The 21,945-nt window shown below is 43.2% G+C and overlaps 1 protein-coding gene across 5 annotated transcripts in view; it reads right to left on the bottom strand.

Annotated features, from left to right (window-relative positions):
* The window catches only part of ACSL3 (acyl-CoA synthetase long chain family member 3), a 503,023-nt gene that overhangs the window by 11,774 nt on the left and 469,304 nt on the right, over window positions 1-21,945 (bottom strand). For all 5 annotated transcript variants that reach the window (XM_069213474.1, XM_069213478.1, XM_069213477.1 and 2 more), the window contains exons 13-14: window positions 21,722-21,836; window positions 3,083-3,240 (exon numbers count right to left, since the gene is read on the bottom strand). In XM_069213474.1, coding sequence (XP_069069575.1) covers window positions 3,083-3,240; window positions 21,722-21,836 — 273 coding nt within the window. The remainder of the gene's footprint in view (window positions 1-3,082; window positions 3,241-21,721; window positions 21,837-21,945) is intronic.

Here is a 21,945-nt window from a genome sequence, read left to right as displayed (position 1 = left end):
TAGGCCCTCTCGCCTTGCATATGGTTGACCAGCTAAATGTTCTGGGGCATAACGGTGACTCTTCTAGGTGCGGATGGGGCACAGGTAGGTGTCTTCAAAGAACCGACCAGGTAGGCCTCGCTGACCTCTTGCCTGGCCATGACTACAGACCTGTAAAAACACAGACTGGCCTTAAAAGATAGGACCGAATTAAAAGAAGCAATTTCTGGTGGAGCAGCACCTCAAGTGGGATTATTATCTATGTCTGGAGATGTCCAGACCACTAGCAGTTTGTAGGCCTTTTAAGTCTACGGAGCCGGTAGGTGAAATAGAACTACTGAATCACTGTCATCTGTGTCCTAAACACCCCACTCACGTATCAAAATCTGTCCTGAAAGTATCAAGCATTGTTTCCCAATACTGATATTAAGAACTCATCCTGTGTTTTAAATGCTGTGCCTACTAACGGGAAAGGTGTTTTTATTCAGCAACATAAACTCCCAGAAGTTCTGCGCTGGTGCATCAAAAGGCATCGAGAAGAGTGGTGCCAGGGCAAGAGGCATCAAAGGAACCCCCCTTTGTAGGTTTGATGTCTACAAGTTCAAGCTTTAAATTATAGGAAGCTCTGACAGATTTTTTGAGGTGTGTGTGTGTGAAGCTTCTCTTTTAAGCATGAACAACCACTAAAGATGGTCTACGCTTCTCTATGTTTTTAACTCTTTTCCCAAAAGGACTTTAAGGAAGAAGGGGAATGCGAAGCAGAATGATTCCTGGTTTGTGATCTGGTCGTCTTCTCCAGTAAACGTCTTTGGTACAAGCCATAACAAGCTTGGCTTCCACCTCCATAATGGCTTTGGGATGCGTTCTCTGACACAGGTCACCATTTGAAGACATGTCTGGAGCCAGGTAAGTTGTCTTGTGGGTCCATGATAGACATCTGCCTTTAACACCTGCTGTAGGGTTTAAACCACAACTTTTTAGTAAGGGGCATAATCCCTAACGCCCTGCCATAAATACATTTTCCTAGAAAATCTGAGTTAGAATGTTGTGGACCTGCATCAAAACACTTGGAAAAAATAGTACTATTCTCAAGAAGAGAAATGTTTCCGGGTCCAGTCAAGTGCATGGAATAGCCAAATAAACACAGCTACCTTCTACCTAGCTGGGAGATATAATTCACTTAGTGTCTACCTTTACCTACACATTCCTTCTGTTGCACTGAAAGTTGAAACTTTATGTTGACTAGTTCCTTGTAAACCAAATATGAAATAACTTCATTTCCTTTTGTTTGTACTATGGCGCCCTTAGAAGAACTCCAGTTCACCATCTAGTTGTCTAGTAAGAATAAACAAATGACTAGTGCTAACCATTTGACAAATACTTAAAGAGCAAATTGTATGCCTCAAACTTTTAATGATTTTCTAGATCAGCGGTTCTTAATCTTTAGACTTCTGTAGGCTACAGGCGAATCACTTACTGGAAGCCTGGGAGTGCGGCATGAACGTTTTTACGACTTTCTACACACCTCAAACAGTACATAAAAATACAGAAACAAGTATTCATCAACCCAGTCTACAAAATATGAAATCTTTTCTTTAGTTCACAAACAAACAAAAATGCAAACATTTTAATTTGATGGGAAGGTTGGGGCTTTTCAAAATCGACTTATTTAAAAAAAAAAAAAAAAAAAAAAGGTGTTATGCTAGTAAATTACTCCTTTATGCCCAAATGCAAGCTCTTTTTCTGTTGGCTCATACCACTGCTTCAAAAGAGACCCCACAAGCATTCCTACTAGATTTCATGTGGTAGGTATACCTGCACTGCTTCCACGAATCAACTCACTTTTTAGCGTCCAATTTGAAATGCCAAATTTCAATATTGTTTTTTAAGAACATAGTTTATTAATCTATTAGAATGTATTTTATAAGCTATCAGCGACCTCCTGAGTAAGTATCACGGGCCCCGGTTAAAAGCCACTGTTATAGGTGATTCAGATCCAGAATCTTTGTTCAATCTAGCCTCATGTTGTCCTTAGAGATACAACGCCCCCCTCTCTGTTCATCCAACAAAGATATCAAACTTGCTTGGTGCTGTGGAAGCCCATAAAATATTCAATGTTTCTCCTACCCCAGCCTTTTTTTTTTGGTGGGGTGTCGGGGGGGGGGGGGGGGGGGGGGGGGGGGGTGTTGGCAAGGAATTCCTGAAGTGAAGAGTAGAGGTGCTAACCAGCCTGTCCGCAGTGGTGGTGTGATCCCTAACCACATAAAAGACTGGCAGGAATATGCTTTGTTGCAGTGCCAATTACCAGGGTGCTGTAGCCAGCCGTACGAGCAAAGGGAAGTGGTTCCCTTTCGTTTTCTGGTGAAGTAAAGAGCCATAGTTCTGTGTAGACCACCACGGATCTCTGCACTGACAAGAGCATTTTCTAGATCAAAGCTAACAATTTCAGTTCCAAAATTTTTTATGTACAGTGACACGTCTGACTTCTCCTGCAAAGCACTGTTTGAGAGTTCCCAGGAAGGTGCTCCGTCCCAAACAATGAGGGGTCAATGAGCACTGCAATGTGCGGCCAAGGGAGGTGGGAAGGGCATCCCATTAAGTGACTAGGAGCAAGACACCACCATAGACTTAAAAATACAGGCAGGTGGCAGTACTCCTGAGCCTTCGGTATCCAAGCTAAAGCAGCTTGAACGCTGGGAAGATCTTTTCGGGTCAATTAAGAAATGAACATGTGATTTTGTACAGAGAACTCTCCCACAGGCTTGCCACTTTGTTACTGTGCATATGGCTCGCTGATTGGGATTACATTTCTGAACTTCATTAAAGCTTGCAATTTGTTTATTGAACTGGATATGAATTGTAACCTAAATCTCGCTAACATTGTATTTAAAAAATATTGCAAACATGTCTCAATCCGAAGATTCAATTTTGTGAATAAATTGATAGAAATGTTTGGTAAAATGTCTTTTCGGTATAAGTAGGACATTTTGTTAAAAAACAAGACTCACTTTCTGTACAACGTAGGTAAGGCAAACAGATTTCCTTCACTATACCAAATAAAATGGCAAAGGAACAAAAAAATACAACAACAAAAAAAACTCACCTGCTTTGGCACCGTCAGATATAATTTTTAGTACAACCGTCTCCATTTTGGGATTGTTACAGATGTCTTCAAATGTCCCTCGAATGCCATTCTTTTCGGCCAATTTTAGGAGCTCCTTCTGGTTAGGCGCAATAAATCCAAGGACGTAAGACTGGTCACTGAAACATGAACACAATAAAAATAATGCTAATAACCTTAAAGCAACACTGTTTTCTCCCCAATGTCATCATGTATTGCTCTTTCAACGTGGACAAATGGTTGTATCTGGGAGTCAGCAGACACATTATCAAACCACACAGCTTATTTGACTTAATGATTTTCAATGGCTAACTGGTCTTTCAAAGAACACAGAAATACGGCCAATAGTATCAATAATACAGCATTTCAAATACATTGGAAGTCTCAATAACAAATCCACGGAAGAATACTTGAAACCAGCGTGCACATTTAGTACCTAAAACCAGAAAGAAATATCGTTTAAAAATCATGAAGTCAGTCACTGGGGAAAACTGCATTTGCCTATTGCCCATTTGAAAACAAAGATAAAACGACCACATTCGCAAGCTGTCGGTACAGTCGACCGAACCTTCAACATGAGAAGTCTTTCGGTCTGAGCCAAGAATGAGTAGTACCCAAGACCTACACTGACAAACCATCCACCCCCTAGTGACAACAACGATTTCAAATATTCTCTCAATTTTCTTACTGACATAACTGTTGCATTCCCTGCAAAATGCATATTTTTCCCCACAGGCGTTTGACTCCTGTCAGGACAAAGATTCACCGTCTCAACCCGTGCTACACGCGTGCCAGTGCTCGGCGCCGAGACTCCTTCAAGAGAGCCAGGGCTTCTGCTGTTAGAAATCGGCAGTGACAACAGTGCACAGAGGGGGCCGGTCAGAGAATGTAATAAATGTCTGCCTCGCTCAAACTGACTGCATCGCACAAAAATGAGACACGCTTACTACTGTTGGTACGGCAAAGACACTGGCAATGCCACATGCGAGGCTCGCCATGCACTGCAGCGCAGACCCACACGTGATATAGCCACAAGCAGGGAGCTACAGCACTGCCCGGACTCCCACTGCCTGGCTGGAATCATCAGCTGGAGTGGGCCAGGCAGGCCAGCAGGCACTCCCTCTTAATGGTCGCCAGGGACTGTCAGGCTTCCTGTCCATGGCATAGACCTAGGCCTGACCATCTGCAGTGCTACCTCGGCCCAGCTCTGACTGCCCCATACACAACTGTAAGCAAGCTGAAGCAAATAACCTATCAAGAGGCTACCAGCTGCGCCCTCCCGTTTGCACAAGTTAGCATCAAAAGCACCAGAGTCCCAACCTTACCTTCGTACCTGAAAGCGTCTTGGCTGTGCCGTTCACGCAGCAGGCTAAGTGGAGCAGTCCAACGAGGGGGGGTAGGAGGTGGCAGGGCTAGGTCAAGCACCAACCAGGACAGGTGGTCTGTGCTGGCTATTACACTGTTTGTCATATTCTGCATTCTGTAACTTGTCCTTTTGGATTTCACAACATACACAGGAGCTTAGAGCACCAGGTTGCAAGTGGTTACTAACAAATGAGTAAAAAGGCAGGATTTGCTGAAAGCGAGAGAAGTAATAAACATAGTGGGTCAAGTAGTGAAAGAATTACAGGCAGCACGGCTGCAAAAGGATGACTGAGTCAGAAGAGAGGAAGGAGTAAATGCCGGAGCAAAAAGAGGGCGGCACTGGTGAAAATAGATCATTAAATATGGAGTGAGCACAAGTGGCTCGAGGGAAATTCTTAGGGAAAAGACTTCCAAAGATCTTAAATGCAGTGAAACGACAAGACATCTAGGGAAATGTCCTCTACTGTTACCCTGGGTCTGTGGGGGCAATCGGCGGAGCCTTCGTAAATAATACCACTTTACTCTTCAATGCATGCCTGTTGTAATTGATGCCATGCAGTGCCCGAGGTAACCTGCTTGGTTTCTACAATTACTTTCTGTGCTTGGGGTGTGCATAAACAAGGAGGGGGCTGTTGTATCCCGAAGGTGGCATTTGGAAAACTGGTTTACTAAATTAACACATTTCAAAAGTAATAAAAGAATGGACATTTAATATTTCAACAAGTACCAAAACAGCTTGACTGAAGGGTTGGGACTACACTCTCTTGTGATTGTTATTTCGACTCTCCCTGGAGCAAGCTTATGCATTAGAGGCTACCCACTGCTAAATTAACCGATTTGTGAATTCACATTTTCACTTTTTCAACAACTTTCGCATTTATCCAGAAAATATCAGAAAGATGCGCTATATTCATTATATGTCATTAAGTAATGTACCTAATTCCTATGTAGGTCGCCATTTTTAGGAGTGTGTACAGCAGCAGAGTGCACTCCAAAGATAGCGGACACTGGTACACTGCTAATTTTGATTTACAGTTTAATGGCTGCTTTGCATCTCTGATCTACAAAGTTTGTGAACTGTAATACAGTCATATATAAGTCTGAATGACTTGCTACCTTCCAACCGTTTCAAGCATGCAAAATACAGCAAGCCTTACAACCTAAAGAGGCTATGCCTACATTTTACAAAGGGACAGACCCTTCATGCAATCTGTTAATCATTAAAATTGTGATACATTCCCAGACAATTTGAGTACCCAAGGGTGTCAATGTAAGATGGCAGACCTAAAGAATATCCAGGTCTTTCAATAAACGTGTTGCACCAGAAATTTTAATCTGAATGAATTTTTTTTTTGTTCTATCGGTCTTCTCTGACTTAAATGAATAGGTATATCCTTTTACGTATGCAGTTTTTAAATAGTAAACACTAGGGGACATTTTTTAGAGCTGACGTAGAAAGCATTGGCTGTTTTGCCAGCCTGGAGTGTTCCAAACCCACACCGAATATCAGCATTTTGATTTTTCACATGTACACAGCCGCCAGGAACGTTCACTTTTAGTGTCGGGGCTCGTAGGGAAATCATTGATTTCATTTCGTGTTTTAAAATAATGTTGCAATGGGCATGTACTACACGTACTCTTGTTTGCAAACATATGCAAACTATCTTTGGATTTTTTTATATTTCAATTTAAATTACGTACTTATGATTATTTTTCTTATATTTACACTTTTAATTGCTGTTGCACGTATTTGCTATACATAAATAAATACACAAATAGTAGAAATAAATAATATCCAAAAAATTGCAGGCTTCCTAAGCTAAGGCCTTACCTAATGGCTTTGACAATGCTTTTATTGATTGATTGATTTATTTATTTTTAAACACGGAATCCCCCAATTATCGCCTATGAACATGTGCAGCATAGACAACTACAACCATGAGGAATAGGTTGAAAGTAAGGTGTAGAGGGGATGTGATATGAACAGATGAAGGGCAAAGACATAAAAGTTACCACATGAGGGAGAATAATATTAAATGAGGATTGGGAAACACACCTGGAAGCCGTTAAAGCCTTTTCAGGTCAAGCGCACAAGCGATTTGACGTGTTGTGAGTATTGGGGGCTTTTAACCACACCCACCGCACACCCATCACTTTCACTCGTTCGTGGGCGTGCTTTTCAAAAATCCTTTATCATTGGTCATGCTTTATGTTTGTCCCTCCTTTGGGCGTTTCTGTTACCGCATTGCAGACTGCCCCTGTTACATGGATAACTGCACAATTGCTGATTCATTTCACTGCGAGCAAACCTTTTTTTCTTTTTATGTTTCTTCTTTGCGCTCATGGCGGCCATGGCACCTTGAATCGTCTCGCTTATGTCAACTATTTTACTTTTCTATTTCAATTTATGTGGAAAGAAAAGTCCAGTTAGGAATTTATAGCGCCAATTGGTCTAATTCGAGCAAATGTGAGACACAATACATTGCAAATGCTTGTTTCCTATTTTTTTTTAATTACAGCGAAACGGGGACGCTTGGAAGGTCTGGGTGAAAATTTTCCAAAGGACTGCACTTTCGTAGAAAAATGTCCATCCTCTCTTTCACCTCCACTTGATGGCTGGAGTTTTTACTTCACGGAAGCCATTTGGATGCCATTCTTGCACTGCTGGCATTGGTTAAGTCGGTGTATCATGAACGAGAGTGACAGCTTAGTTTATCACTTTGACCTGGATGTTAATTCTCTTACGGGTGGGGAACCCATGGAGTTTAAGAGGTAGTGCGGTCCCTCTTTAGTTCCATCTAGAAAGTTTGTTAATCGCTCTTTTCTGCATTTCTGAGTAGACTGCATTACAGTAAACTAATTATTAGGATTCAACCTCTCCCCAGCATCATACATAACTCATTACAAAATGAAAAGAAAGGAAACCTGTATAGGTGGACCAGCTATGGATTGAGTGCATGTTGACGAGACCCTGGTCAGCTTAATAATTCCATTTAGTTCCTGATATTTGCAGCTGCTGGAATGGTTTTTCGCTTCATCTCTTGCCTTTTTCAGAGGAAAAAAGGTGAACTCTTGCTGCATACTGTTCTTTGTAGAGATATGTGTTGGAGGCTGGCTCAGTATATGGTGTACACCTAAAGGTGAGGCACCCTGTGCTGAGTCCAGGCACCCCTTAGTGATAGGGTAGGTGGCTCTAGATAACTAGAGCTCTCATAGTGGTAACGGTGGAGAGCTGGTAAGGCTCATCCAGGATGGTGTAAAGCTGCTGTGAATACCACACAGGTCAGTCAGTGTGGTACACACAGGAAAGAACTACAAAGGTGTTAGAAAAATTATGTAATATTTATTATAACACACACTCTAGAATTAACTTTGTTATATCTCCTAACTGGAGATATGGTCATACAAAAATAAACCTATCAACAAGTAAGTAAAGGCATAAAATAACATGGGCCCCTATTGGAGGGGAGGAACTAGGGCAAACCATATACTAAAAAATGGAATGTGAAAACCACACCCAACCCACACTACCACCCAAGGACCCTTAGGACTGAGGAAGTATTAACACTTCAAAGGTAAGTAGGTAGAATTCTCCAGGTACCCGTGTGCAGAGTAGAAATCTCGGGTCAGTGTCAACAGGATAACATTAAGAAGCTGTGGTTGAAGGTTTCACGTATTAGGAGCCTTCCCAGTGGACCCCAAGGAAATCCGTTGGGACAAGGGAGGTTGGATAGTGCCCCTACACATGGATACCCGGAACAGTGGAGTACCTATACCTGGGACCTCAGGTACATAGGGGTGAAGTCGTGTCAGAACTTCCCACTGAAGTCAATGGGGACCTCTGTTGTCCAGCTATTGTTGTGACCCGCAGACCAGGTCGATGGAACCCAGGCATTTATTACAGAGGAAAAAGACCTAAGGAGAAAGGGGACAGAGTCCACACCACCCAGTGGTGCCCAGGCAGTGCAGGACGGCAATGCCCACCCTTCTTGGTGATGCTTCCTGAAGGAAGGTGGGCAAAGAAGTGCAGCTGAGGAGTCCAGGCAATGCAGGAGGATCCTAGGAGTCATCCACAAGCTGTACCAGGTCGTCAGATTGCAGAGGTGGTCAGCAGGACCACTAACAAGCCAGGGCGAATGCAACACACGCTGTGTGGAGTTTGCAGGAATTGTGGGGCCCAGCAAGGTCTAGGTGACCCAACCTTGGCAGGCAGGCAGGTGTGTTGTGGGGGGTCTACAACCAGAACCCAGCTTCCTACAATATGAATGTTCTGCATTTTAATCACAGTTTTACTGAATTTTATCATAACTAGCTTTTACACATTTGAAACATGTACGCAAGCTAGTAATTTGTTGATATACATACAGTGTGCCTCTGGGCCGAATCGCACCGCATAGGTGATTTGTCACTTGTCACTTTGTAACACTCCCACTCTTCATCCTGCTGGCCCCTATCTTCACCTAGTCCTTTCTCATTAAATTTGCTGCTTTCTCCCAAGTTTGACAACTGATCCATCTCAGACAGGTCTGGTTCTCCTATGTGCCTGGGTGTTTGTAACAGGCCTCAACAGCACAAGCAAGAGAATAGGCAATAAGACACATAGAGAGCAAGTTACCTTCTATAACGTCTTATCTGGTAGAGACTATGGGGGTCATTCTGACCCTGGCGGTAAAATCCGCCAGGGCCAACGACCGCGGGAGCACCGCCAACAGGCTGGCGGTGCTCCCATGGGCATTCTTACCGCGGCGGTACAGCCGCGGTCAGAAACGGAAAACCGGCGGTGTACCACCGGTTTCCCGCTGCCCTGGGGAATCCTCCATGGCGGCGCAGCTTGCTGCGCCGCCATGGGGATTCCGACCCCCATACCGCCATCCTGTTACTGCACCCGTCGCACCCCTTCCACTCCGCCGGCTCCATTCGGAGCTGGCATCCTCATGGAAGGGTGTTTCCCGCTGGGCTGGCGGGTGGCCTTCTGGCGGTCGCCCGCCAGCCCAGCGGGAAACCCAGAATACCCGCGGCGGTCTTTTGACTGCGCAGCGGTATTCTGGCGGTCCCCACCAGGCCGGCGGCTTCCGCCGCCGGCCGGGGTCAGAATGACCCCCTATATCTAGCTGCATAGTCCTTACTTTTGAATTCTCACCACGCTTCAGGCTGGATCCGAAAGATTTCGTGAGCAGTCCCCCTGCGCGCCGTTAGGTAGTGTCGATCGGCTCCACGTCGGCGTGTAAAGGACGTCAATGGGTCCTATATAAGTGCCACACAGATATCAGTTTCTTTTTATGACTTTCCACACCAGAAGTGCAGAGCGTTGAAGAACAGTGACTACTGGTGTGTCAAAAAAAAAGGCCCTGAAAGAGGAGTCCCTGCTCACTAGAAATCAGTTCGCACAGCCAGGAGGATGGGTGGTCAGTAAGGAATCTACAGGTAGGTATAGTCTCTGCCAGATAAGGAGTTACCGAAGGTAAGTAACTTGTTCATCTGACAGAAACGTCTAGCTGCAGAGATTCTTTACCTTTGAATGGCTACCAAAGCAATACCATCCTCAGAGGTAGGTCTGCAAACCAGTTGCATACAAGAATGTTCTGCAGGACCGAACAGGCAAACTGCCCGTCCTTACGGACCGGACTGTCCAAGCAGTAGTGTTTGGTAAATGTGATCAGTGATTCCCATGTTGCTGCCCAACGGATGTCTAGAACTCCGCGTGAGAACGCAGTGGTCGCAACCTTAGCGCAGGAAGAATATGTGTTCAAACCCTCGGGTAGCTTTTTGACCAGTGCGTAGAAGATTTTAAAGCAGAGCACAACCCATTTGGTGATGGCCCGCTTCTGCACTGCCCAACCTTTCTTCGTATCCAGATTCTCTTACAAAGAGCCAGTCATCCACCAAGAACTTTATTGTATGATCAAGGTAGAACGCCAAAGCTCTTCTTGGGTCCAGGCGATATTCTCTCTGTTCTTCCTTAGAAGGATGTGAGGGTGCGTAAAAATTAGGCAAGGTTATCCACTGGCCTACATGAAAAGGCGGGACCACCTTTGGTAGAAAAGAGGCACTAGTGCGAAGCACCACTTTGTCAGGATAGACAAAGTAGGGCGGCTTAGATGACAAGACTGCAGCTCGCTCAATCTGCGGGCAGATCTAATCGCCACAAGGAAGGCTGTTTTCATTGTGGGAAGCCTGACAATACAATTGTGGAGGGGCTCGAAAGGAGCGCAATTCAAAATGTCAGAATCAAAATCAGGTCATATTGAAGCAAAATGAATGGGGATGGAGAAAAGAGATGTGTAAGACCTTTAAGGAACCTACGTACAATAGGAGACTTAAAAAAAAAGGTTAGCCAGGCAACCACAGAAAAGCAGAAATAACAGAAAAATACCCCTTAAGAGTGCCCAAAGCAGAACCTGCTGGGTAAGGGAAAGAATGAAGAATAGGACCTCAGAGAGGGGCAGAAAGGGGTTCAACAAACTTGTCTGCGCACCATGCCACAAATTTCTTCCAACAACTGGCGTATAATGTTTTGGTGGAGGGTCGCCTGGCTGCCAACATGACATTACGGACTTCAGGACAAAGGTCAAAAGCTGACAACTGCCGCTCAATCTCCACGCATGAAGACGGAGAGTCGACAGGTTCGAGTGAAGAACGCTCCCCTGTGCCTGCAACATAAGATCCTCTCGAAGGGGCAGTCTTAGCGAAGGACCAATGGAGATGCTCATAAGTTCAGCATACCATGACTAGTCCAGAGCCACAAGGATCACTTGGGCCCGGTGGTTCCTGATCTTCTTCAGAACTCTGAGTAGGAGTGGAGTGTGTGGTAAGGCATACAGGAGGCCTAAATTCCACTTGAGGCGAAAAGCGTCTCCAAGCAATTGCCACCTTGGAAACTCCAACCTGTGTTCTCGGCAAATGCAAACAGGACTAACCAAGGCTCTCCCTGCTGCTGAAAGAGACCTTGTGCCAACTCCAGATGGAAACGCCATTTGTGATCTGCTAAACATTTTTGAGTCTGATTTTGTCTGCTCTGGTGTTCAGAAAGCCAGCCAGATGTTAAAGCTCCAGCCATGTCCACAGGCGTAGAGCCTCCTGACAAAGGGTCCATGACCCCACTCTGCTTGTTGCATTACTACACAGCGATGGTGTTGCCCATGAACACCTGCACTATCTTTCCCTCAATAGAGGGAAGAAAGGCTTTCAATGCCAGCGGGATCGCACAGATCTCCAGCATAGTGATGCGGAGTCCCATGTCAGCTGGAGACCACATTCCTCTGGTCTCCACCTCTCCAAGCTGGCCGCCCCATTACAGGAGTGGCACATCTGTCACTACTGTCATATCTGGTGGGGAAGGGAGAGGGATCTTCCCCTGGCCAAATCGTGGTTCGTTAATCATCAATGAAGATCTTTCGCAGTTTCCTCTGACATCTGGACCATGTCAGAGTGATTCCACTGATGCCGCACCCACTGGTACTTCAGGTCCCCCTGCAGAGTCTACATATGCCTCCTGGCATGTGTCACCAGCAGAATGCAGTAGGCCATGAGGCCCAGCAGCCTCACAGTCATTCTCATCGAAATCCAGGATGGAGGCTGAAACATCCGTATCATAGCCTGAATATCCTGGACAGTGAGGGCATCACTGAATGGAAGCAGGGGTTCTGAGGTGGATGCTCCTGGTTGAGCACTTCTGTCAAGAGATGAGTCTTGATGGCCACCAAGGGTAGTTGAACGTCCAGGACCTCAGCCACCCTCATAACCACCATTGCATAAGAAGCTCCCTCCTCTGTAGCCATGGCAGGATGAGAAAGCATGCCAATATCTGGAGATGTGTCCAGTCCGCTGGTTTCACCCAAGTCCTCACACCAGTCCATTTCACTTTCGTAAAGCTGGTATTCTAAAGGGCCCAGCGATCCCCTCCTTTCTTCCCTGCGGCCTAGCCCAAAGAAATAGGGCTCAGGATCCGAGCGATAGGACAAAGCTCCTGTAGACGTCAGGATCTGTGTCGGATGACACCCATCTGGCTCCGTGGCAGAGTTGGGGATTACAATTGGGATGGCGCTAATGGGAGCATCAGCAACAGCGGTGGGGAAGATTGAGGTGGTACAACTTTTCTGGATCTAGGAGTGCATCCCTGACAGACATTTGGGAGCAGGGCCAGAGCTGCCAGCGCAGAACCCAAAGGGGCCCCTCTGACCTCACAAGGCCCAAAGGCGCTCAATACAAGGTTGGACCGCCCAAAAATTAGGTGCATGACCTCATAGAATTCTTTAATTTGAGCAGGGGTCGCTCCAGCTTCTGGAACTTCAGGGAGATGCAGAATTGGAGCAGGTTCTGTAGAACGAGCCCTAGAATGTCGACACACCCTTGTTGCGTTGGTCAACAGATGAGGAGAAGTTAAAGAGTGCTTCTACTTCTTGGTTTTCTTCTTGTGCCTCGACTTACTGATCCTCCGGGACTTCAAATGTGACGATGACAACTTTGGACTCTGCATCCAGTCCCAGGACCTTCCGCTCCAACAAGATTTCAATATGTTCAGAGTTCTGTGCAAAGCCACCATCAGCTTTAGCGACCCCTCCCTCAAAGCCTTGGATGCATGGCCTGGCACTTTGAGCATAACTTGGGATCGTAGTCGAGTTCCAAACACACAAGGTGCAGATCGGTCTAGATCATCACATGAAGACAGAATCCGTAGGGCTCGAAATCTATCTTCCTAGAAGACATCCTTCGATGCACCAGGAGAAAACTTGTCAAAAAAGCTATATAAAAGTCGAACAAAAGACCAGTCAGACGACTGAGGGGTAGCTCTCGTCAGATCAGCACTGTCTGGCACGGAAAGAAAAATAACTGACGTCAGCACTCCTGGGTAGAGCCTATACAGGACTCCCAACGTCATGTCTGGCGTAGACGATGCCAGAGTGAGCCGACCGATGCCACCTGTGTGCAGGGGTACTGCTCACAAACATCTTCCGGATCCAGTCAGATGCGTGGGTAGAATTCACATGTAAAGAATCTGCAGCTAGAAGTCTCTATCAGATAGCAGATGTCAATTTGATACAAGAACCTATATTCTTTCCAAATAGTAAGATAGCCTCATAGTAGTTCTTGCAGCAATTTTCCAACTCGGTACAGAAAAAGGTAGTATGAGATCCTCTTTAGGAGACGTGCACATTTTACACCAGTAGCAGATAGAGAGTGAGAGAGCGTAGCTTATATAATCTATATTAATATGAAATGCTTACGAACTAGTATGTGATAATGCCGCTTAAGTAATTGTTTTAATATATTTTGTTTAAACGTGCACCTGAAATGTGACCACGGGGAGTGGCCACCAATGTATACGTAGACTAATAATGATGACTAAAATGTTTATAAATGTTATTCTGAATAAGTTTTATACTAATTATTAATGATTGCAATATTGAATCTATGCTGAAATCTTTGTAGGCCTTAAATTAGCATGAGCCGAAGCTTAGCTCCTTGGCTCTCATATTAAACTTATTTTTCCTATCTTGCAGTGTGCTGACTCGCAAAAGGACATGACCTCTTGTTTTCTTCAAAACTAGAAGCTGAATGTAACCATAGTAGATCCGTTCTCAAGAATTCTTCATTGCTTGCAGAAATTATTAAAACAAAATGCAACAGTGTAGATTAATGTAATGTACAAGGTCATTCAAACCGGTAAAGACAATGGAGCTACTGACCAAAAGATGTGCAAAGAATTACAGAAAGATTAAATCATACCGGACATGCTACCTCTGAAGACGTCAATTATGAAGACGAATAAGAAGCTTGTAAAATAATATGGGGTGAAAGATTAATGACCTAATGCATTTTCTGATAGGTTAACAATAGTGGGGTTTTAACAAATGTCCAATAGAATTTTAGGGGAATGTACAACGAAAAAGGGATAGAAACCCTTGACACGGGGAGCCATTTAGGTGGGTTAGGGAATGCTATTGATTTTATCCAGAAACATTGTCACTCTGTTTGGTGACTTATTGGTTTGCTTAAAACCATCCTCGTCCTTAGATTTGCCCATCTTTACACTTTACCTCCTTATGAGGGAAGTGCTCATTTTTGCCCCAGAGCAGAGTTCTGACTGATGGTGGTTTGACTGATGTCCTGAAGACGAAGACTGAACCTGTGCGCTGACCTAAACCTTGGAGGGTAATTATGACAATGCATTTCTGATTTGTCTGTTTGTTTTTCCTTTCTAGGTCCCAACTGCTTATTTCGACAGAGACCATAGTTAGATGTTTTCCAAATTGGTGTTCTAAATTGTTTTGCATGAAGCCCAACATGCTAATGCCAATCAGTGGTTAGGACAGGTGTTCACTGAACTGACGCAAATAGACAAACGACCGAAACTATGCTTTATCCAACGGACGCGTTATTGACACTCTGCTAAATAATCTATGTTTACGCTGTGTTATGTTTTAATGTTTGTGATTCTCGCCTTAATGAAATCTTATCAAAGTTGCCATATTGTGACTGTGCTATTGTGTTTCTTGGTTTTGAGATTGACGCATCTGCTTTTAGAATTGTAATCAATAGGGAATAAAACCTCATAAAATTCTACTAAACTGGTGTGGTTATTCATGACTGCAAGGTCATGGTAGTGTCTTGAAATTAATTGATGACTTTGACTAAAGTGAAATGTATCATTATAATAAATATTGATGACATTATTGACGTATTGATTGACATATTGATTGACATATTGATTAGCTATCTCGTCCTATGGTGTCTCTCAACTGGGTCAAAAGATTAATTGACCTAAAACGAGTCCTGATGTGTAATAAATTATCATAAACGGACGCGTTAACAAGAGCAACTAGGTTTTACTCAATGGCACCCTTAAATTTGCAAAATTTACACTAATTTCATCAATAGCAGATAAGGAGGGTAATTGGCTTTTTAATAGACACCAAATCTCTTTAGGTGCAGTGTCCTTCCCAAATCATGCAAGGTGGGTTTTCTGAGAGCCACAATCACAAATTACTTTTTTTGGAACAGAACCATCTGATATTATGAGACTTGAATTGTAATCTGCACTTCCAATTAAAGCTTAAGTGGTGGGGAAACCACAGTCCTATCTAAAGAGAGTCCGAAATGGATGTCGGACATAGGGTTATTAGATTTCTGTAGCAAGAGACACCCACGAGCCACGGACTATTCCCACTTTTCAGCTGCTCATAAAGCTTACTCAACAACAGACATGATTCTCATAGATCAGTAACTTAGTTCTGCTATGCAAGGGATGGAACAGGGAGTCATTACAATAACTTAACATAGCCCAGTAATATGTAATATGAAATCGGCCCAGAGAGATCTAAAAAGAGACTTCTCCTGGGGGCTTGATCAATTACTTGAGATGTTGTGGACAGTATATAATTTCACATATTAAGAAATTCTTACAGTTTAATGTAACAGGCGAGTACTCGCTACTAACTGTTGGGACTCAGTTGGAGAAGTCCAGAGGGACTTGCTCTACAGAAGCAGCAAGGGTTAGAAAAGAGGCATTAAAACAATTAGTAGAAAGCAGCTAAAAGACCTAGACATTCAACACAAGAACACACTTTCACAGAAAATATGAAAAGAAGTACCAGCAATACGTGGCCAACAGAGACAGAAAGACAAAAATAAGGCAGAATGAACTATAGCAAGCATCCCAAAAAATTATATTATGAGGGTGAATATAAGGCAGGAAAAATGTTAGTGGCCAAGATGAAATTTGAACAAAACCGCAGACATTCATAATCAAAGATAGCTGGTAAAACCGGAGGACTCACGAACAGTGTAAAGCTGTGATCATTAGAGCATGCTACCAAGATTTATATATCAAGAGAGTCACACATATAAAAGAAAATTGTTAGAAATGGAGTCTCGAGTTGGCAGAGGTATTCACCTTTGTCCTAATAGGGACCGCAATCCTAGTCAGGGTAAGTCACACACAATCCAAATTATCCTGTGCCCACCCTCCGGTAGCTTGGCACAGAGCAGTCAGGCTTAACTTGGAAGGCAATGTGTAAAGTATTTGTGCAGTAAATCATACATTAACAGTGAAAACACCACAAAAATATACCACACAGGTTTAGAAAAATATAAGATATTTATCTGGTTAAATTAAGGTCAAAACGATTAAGATTCAATAAGCACAAGTTGAGATATCACTTTTGCAAGTTTAAAAAGAATCTTAGATCTTAAGAATCAACAGCTGTCTCTCGGTTTCACATAGTATCTGGTTTGCGTCAAAAATTACACACATGGAGACCCCTTTCAATCACATAATACCCATTCACATTTCAGAGGAACAAATAAACACTCAATAACCACAAATTACTTAGCTCCCTTTCTGCCCTGGAAACCGATCGCTTCCAGCCCAAGGTTTATGAAGGGGGTGGACTCACAGATACCCATTCTCCCATCGGGGCATAGCTGAGTAGCCCACAGAAAAGCAGTATCTTAGTCCATGGCGAAAATGAGGACTCTTAGTTAAACCCAGTAAAAATTGATAACAATGTGGCTCTTATCACCGTTCAGAAAACTAAGAGGGGACTAGGAGCACTTTTAGGTCCAGCATACATGCACCCTAGAAGTGATCAAAACTTCAGCGTTCACCACTGCAACTTACTTTCAAAAGAGATTCGGCAAAGAACCCCCTGAGTGGCCCGTTTGGCCCAACAAAGAGCTGCCTGATGATGAAGCATGACATTCATTTGCGTGTGTGAGGGCTCTTGCTCCTGACCATTCAGCATTGCTCGCTTTCCCACTGACCTACTTTCATTCCTATTTCTCTTATCTCAAAAGAACTGCATACTCCTTGTGATTTCTTCTCACTGTACCTCAGCTACATAGAGGTACATGGACGCAAAAATATTCAAAAACATTTTAGCAAAAAGACTGGACACTCACAACAGTTGCTATATCCAGATCACATCGTGATTTACGCGAGAACAGAAAAAAAGGCACTACATATAATTGATAAAATATGCTAAAAGAGAAAGGTGGCCCTGTTAATATCCTTCAATGGTGAAAAGGCCTTTTGTAGAGTTAACCGGGCCTTTCTCATGCCCCCCCCCCCCCTTCATAACAGAGGGTTTGAGCGAAGATTTAGATTGGTGGCACTGGCAGGCTACTCACGTGCATCACAAACAGCAGGTCTATCCAAACAATTAAAATAAGATGAGGGACCAGGCAGTGGTGCATTTGTTCCCACTATTATTTGCCTGGTATGTGGAACCTCTAGCCTGAATGATTGGCCAAGAACAATGCATTGAAGGGGTATAGCTGGTCATTGAGGCATTTAGGATTTCCCTAGTGGTAGATCAGATTTAAATATTGACTACTAACCCCAAAGAATCCCCAACATTGCTTTTTAAAATTCTGCAAGTATTTAATAAGGTTGCATGCTTTTAAATTATCCTATCCAAATGACAGATACTGATAACACTTTCACCAGAGACAGTCAGCTGCCTTCAAGCACACTAGCAATTCAATTTAAACAAATCAATGGTACTATAAAACACTCAAGAGTCCAGGTGGCCGCAACAATAACCAAGGTTTACTGAGCCAAATGAGATAAGAGCAGCAACTCAGGTAAAGGCATAACCTGGACTTCTTGTGGCTCTGCCATATTTTCACAGTGGAAATGAGCCAACTGTCCCAGCTCCACTTTGTTCAGACCTTGTCCATAACTACTTCCACTCAAGTTTTCCCACAGCTTTCAAATATATGCAATATCTATAAAGAATCTGGCTTTCACCTGACAAACAGTGGTGATTAGGTATAGGAAACATCATGTGGTATTATCAGGCAGATAACCTCCAATACCTCTTGGAATGGTCCAGAGCAGAAACCAAAAGATAATGGTGATACACTATTCATCATCCAATGGTGGGGAGACGTGTCTGGGAACTATCATGACTCAACTAACACGTCCCGTTCCCCAGTCAAGAAACCTAACATCAGAGTTTGGCATCAGGTGACCGAAGGGTGGGCTTCACATCCTTACCAGCACTATTTATGGGTGAACTTTTACTCCAGTCTTAAACAGGGAAGCATACGATGCATGACAAGAAGCAAATTTTAACACATTATACAATGTGTTCCTCAAACTAGAGATTAAAAAATCTGAAGAGATGCAAAACCAATTTATACTTTAGGAATCCGGAACACCACTGGGTCTACTGGAGATAAAAGCAGCAGCTGCACAACTAGTGACCTGATTTGAGAAACTGCTCAAAAGGACTACAGATTAAAAACACCCAGTTTCCAGAATATATATATGTTCCTGCAAGAGGCTGTAGCAGTGAAAAACCCCAGATTTTAGTTTACATGGAATGAGGATCTGGGTAAAAGCATCAGAGTAGATCTGTGGAACATAATTATGAGAAACTGCAGTAAAGGAATAACTCGTGCACAAGGCATACAGGTGATTATTCTTCATTTAAAGAGGTGGCACCTCCTCATAGGTGACAAGAAATTAGCCCTAAAACCATCTTAGGTGCAGGTAGATCTAAAGGATGCAATGACACTTGTGGATCCTTGAAAGGAATATTGGACCTCAGAGGATGACAAAAAAGTGGTGTTGGATCAGGAGTAGGATCAGATGAGAACCGGAGGTGAAAGTACCTCTTGAGATGCTTTGGAAGGGCATTACTCTGATCTCTATTTTGGTGTTGGAGAGGCTGAGGGCGTTGGAAATCTTGGAGTTTAATAGGGTAATGTTGAAAAGTGTTGAGTAGATGAGTATCTAAGGAAATGCAGAGACATAGTGGAGTGGTTAGAAAGCAAAGTTGACATACCCTCGACCTCTGTGACATTAACTGTGATGGAAAGTGTGGCGACATTGAGCAGGGTGTATCTGATGTCAAATGAGTGTGTCACCCTTGTCCAATCCTTCTTCAATGGCAAGGGAGGCCTTGAGCAAGGTTTAGATGGTGAATAAGTTGGGCCAATGCCATTACCTTAAATGTCAGCTTGGGATGACACAGAGTGTTACCACTCAGCTTCCCTTCCTTAGACCTCCCGCTGTGGAATCCCTTTCCAGATGCTGGCTGAATCACACTGGGTGGCATGTAATAAATAAATAAATAAATATATAATTTCTTCTTCTTCCTCTCCTTCGCAGCTCATGTCCTGAAGCATCCCACATAATAGGATGCATTCCCGGTCCCTTAGAGTTCTCTTTTGGAAATCTTTCATAATACCTCAATGTGCAACAGAACATGAGGCTGAGAGGCATACCACACACAATTTATGTAGATCCTGCATGGTCTTCTTCCTTCCATAGGAGAAACACTTAAAGTCTGAAGGCATTTCTCACTTGACTCCACAGCAGTCTATTAAAGATGTTGAGTGAAATTGCCAAATCACAAATTCTGACTAAAATTCCATCTGAAAGCAGAGGTGTGAAAGAGCTGACAGTGGGAGGCAACTGCCAGGAGTATGCATCATGGATAGGGGAAGCCTCTGGAACCTTAGAAGAGACAGGTGTCAGTTTTCAGTTTTTCAATGTAAGCTTGTTTGAGCTGCTCTTTTTACTCTCTGGTAGACAGGTCTAAAATATTTTTATACTTCAGATGCTGCAATACATTCCTGAAAGTGTAATTATGGAGTCTGCCAGTTTATATTTTGGAGAAATCCTGCTCACAATACGCTTCCTAATCATGATGACCATTAAATGGACATATGCCAAATTGCACCATGCGATTTAAGGTTTATGGACAAATACATCATAGGATTTGCTCTGGGGTTTACTTACGCAGCAGGTAATTATTCTAAAATTTATCTCCATCAATGAAGATCCTTTGATGCAGTGTCTGTCTACACGCAAAAATATGTTTATTCTAGAGTAATGCAACGTCAAGTGAAACAGGGGTATGCTTTTCATAGGCTACATATCCTCCAGAACTCTAGTGAGCTTCTTTCAGAGAACACTGAAAACATATTTGTACTTTTTGCATCACTGCCTCACAATAACACCCACTGCGGTTCTTTATCCAAAATGGCCAAATAAAATGCACTGTTCCTATAACCATGGATACTTCTCAAAATTCTATGAAAGAATGCCACTTAATCTTGATTATGAAAATAAACAATAGTCAACAGTATTCTAATCAATGAGCTCCTTATCAAAATAGGTGTCACTGGGAAATATACAATAGTCAACATTGTTCAACCAGCCTGTCATTTATGAAAAGTTTCACTCTTGCTCTCTCTAGATTCCACGGTGTCATAAGACCACTTCCCAAAATAAAGCAGGTGATCTGCTCTCCAACCATCCCCTCTTTGCGATCCGTCATGGGCAAGGTTGGCAGTTTCATGGATTAAGTCCCTTCTGTCGGATCCAACTAATAAGATGTCCGTTATGACTAGACCTGGGTGGAACTTGCAGAGTTGCGAGATTCTGTAGAATCCCACAGACAAACAGAAACAGGCATGTTGCACCTGTTGCAACCGATTCTATGCCCTTTTCAAAGGAAACCTTTTTTTGACCCCCCCCCCTTTAAAATTAACCATATCCATACCCTCTGCAAATGGATATCACATAAAGGAGAGAAAAACAGACTTTCCCAGCTTCATTACATCACTGATGTCTTTGGTTGTCTCCACTGTTCATCGAGTGTAATCGTGGAATTTCAGTTCTTATAAATTGGGGCTAACTGGAACAAATACATTTGCTTGTCCTTTGAGTGGTATCCGGCGTTAGGAAAAGTGACATCATTCAACAGATGCACCAATTCTAAGTCACTTAAACAAAACTCCTCTGTGCATGTAATCTGCAAATCTCAAATTCTCATCTAGGCTGAGCCGAAGCACCTATCCGCCCATTAATAATATGGCACCCATCAAGTAGCGCAGGATAATAGAACTGAGTTGGGGGTGGGGTGGCGGCGGGTGGAATCTCAACTAATAGGCAATATTATAAGAAAAGTCAGTGGTAAACATTGTATTATCTTTGACTACATGAAAGGCTGACAATATGGCAGGATTAGAAACTGCAACCTACAAGTCTCTGGCTGAGTGCTTGTACCAGTGATCCATTTTAAGCGCAGATAATGAACGTGTATAAGACAACAAAACTACCTGAGTAACTTTTTATGATCTCTGTAGGATGAGAATACATATGAGTGCTGCGTTAATCCGGACATCTACATGACTCATTTAAGTGAAATATTTGTAGTTGCACTTTGGGTATAGTGTTTGGCGGCAAAGCTGAATTTACGCAATTCCTTTACAAACATGTGAACTTGTCAGCATTCGTACCTGTTCGCATATGCACAGATGTTGTCTATAAATGGAAGACTCTTCAAAGCAGCCTCCACCTTGGCAAGAGACACATATTCCCCTTCCTGAAGTTTTACCAAGTCTTTTTTACGGTCTGTTAAAAAAACAGGAAAATGACATTCAGTTTGAGCAGTAAACATTTAAAACATGGCGAACAGCAGCTGTAAAATTATAAGTAAATTATAAAATAATTGCATCTACTA

Source organism: Pleurodeles waltl, chromosome 11 (genome assembly GCF_031143425.1).
Source record: "Pleurodeles waltl isolate 20211129_DDA chromosome 11, aPleWal1.hap1.20221129, whole genome shotgun sequence".
Taxonomy (NCBI): Eukaryota; Metazoa; Chordata; class Amphibia; order Caudata; family Salamandridae; genus Pleurodeles; species Pleurodeles waltl.
The sequence above is the reverse complement of the archived record's forward strand: the minus strand, read 5'-3'. Positions and strand labels throughout refer to the sequence as shown.